The sequence below is a fragment of the Nematolebias whitei genome, chromosome 2, assembly GCF_014905685.2.
Source record: "Nematolebias whitei isolate Nwh7 chromosome 2, NemWhi1, whole genome shotgun sequence".
Classification (NCBI taxonomy): domain Eukaryota; kingdom Metazoa; phylum Chordata; class Actinopteri; order Cyprinodontiformes; family Rivulidae; genus Nematolebias; species Nematolebias whitei.
Window position 1 is genome coordinate 20,067,647 of NC_056499.1, and position 1,436 is coordinate 20,069,082.

The 1,436-nt window shown below is 32.9% G+C and overlaps 1 protein-coding gene across 1 annotated transcript in view; it reads left to right on the forward strand.

Annotated features, from left to right (window-relative positions):
- Positions 1–580, forward strand: part of LOC119426145 (nucleoside diphosphate-linked moiety X motif 19-like) — a 1,400-nt gene extending 820 nt beyond the window's left edge. The window contains exon 2 of the mRNA XM_037693711.1: positions 575–580. Within this exon, the coding sequence (XP_037549639.1) occupies positions 575–580 (6 nt within the window). The remainder of the gene's footprint in view (positions 1–574) is intronic.
- Positions 581–1,436: the final 856 nt, after the last annotated feature.

Genomic DNA, 1,436 nt, shown 5'->3' on the forward strand with positions numbered 1-1,436 from the left:
TCCTACATGTCACTGCGTGAGTGCAGCTACAGCGTGCACTCCCAGGATATTATTACCTGCAGTGTTCCCTCAGTGCGGACTGAGGTAGGCAAAAGGGCCTTCTCCTACTCCGCTCCTGTTTCCTGGAATATCTTGCAAAAAGATCTGAAACTCTTGACCTTGACCTCTCTAAGTGACATTAAACATCTCTTAAGTAATGCAGACATGTTCCTGTCTTTAGTGTTCTACACTGATTTATAATCTAGCTGTTTTTTTGGTTTTTTTTGTTTGTTTGTTTTCGCTACTTTTCCTTTTGACTGTCCTTTTGGTTGCTATTTTGTTTTGATCTGTATAAAATAAATAAATACATTTGTATCTCTCTTTTGTGACTGTCTTTTGTTGTCGTTGTCATCCACGCTTTGTTAAAGAAATCAGGTTGTAAATGAGTGTAAATGAGTCCCTGGGGCTCAATGGGAATGTATAAATAAAGGTTGAATGAATGAAAAAAAAAGACGCAGTTTTGGATTGACAGAGTAGATTTGCAAGTCTTACATGGGCAAAATCCACATACTGAGCTTTGCTGCTTTCCTAACAGAAGTAGCACCATTTAAGGGTAAATAAACAGACGTTTCAACGGTATGAATTGTAAAAAACACGAAAACAATTGTGACTTGTAGCTTCACCTGCAGGTCTGGAAACATGGATGGAGAAACAAATATGGTCACTCACTCATCTCATGGATGAAAAGGGAAATTTATATGACTATGAAGAATTCACAAAAAAATATAATCTAATCTGTACCAAAAAAGACTGATAAAGTAACAAAAAATATACCAATTGCATTTGTTAAGTTAATAAAGAATAATTATGAAACTAAACCAACTATTAGTTTACCGAGCATCAATCTCAATTTAACACACAATAAATGCAACAACAAATTTTTAAGACAACATTTAATATAAACAATATATCCTGGTCAGGTAAGAAGAAAGTTTCACAATTTCTATGATAAGAAGGAAAGAATAAAAATACTGACAACATATCTGGGTTTCCCTCTTCCATCTAAATATAAAGAATTACATTTCAAAACTCTAAATAATATTTATCCTTCTAACGAGTTTATCAGAAATAGATTTAAATGTGAATGTGATAACTGTTATATATGTAACGAACCTGAAACAACAGAACATTTATTTTATTTCTGTCATTCTGTGAACACGTTATGGAAATCCCTTCACGATCTCCTGACCATCAAATCTATGAACATAGACTCCTTCTCCGTTCAGAATATATTATATGGCTATGTATCTGAAAATAAAAAAGACTGAATAACATTAACATTATCATAATATTGAAATTCTATATACATAAATGCAGATATGGCAAGTCTAAACCATTATGGTCTGTATTCAAACAAGAACTCCAGTTGTTAAAACTTTCATTAGACTGTGCTAAAA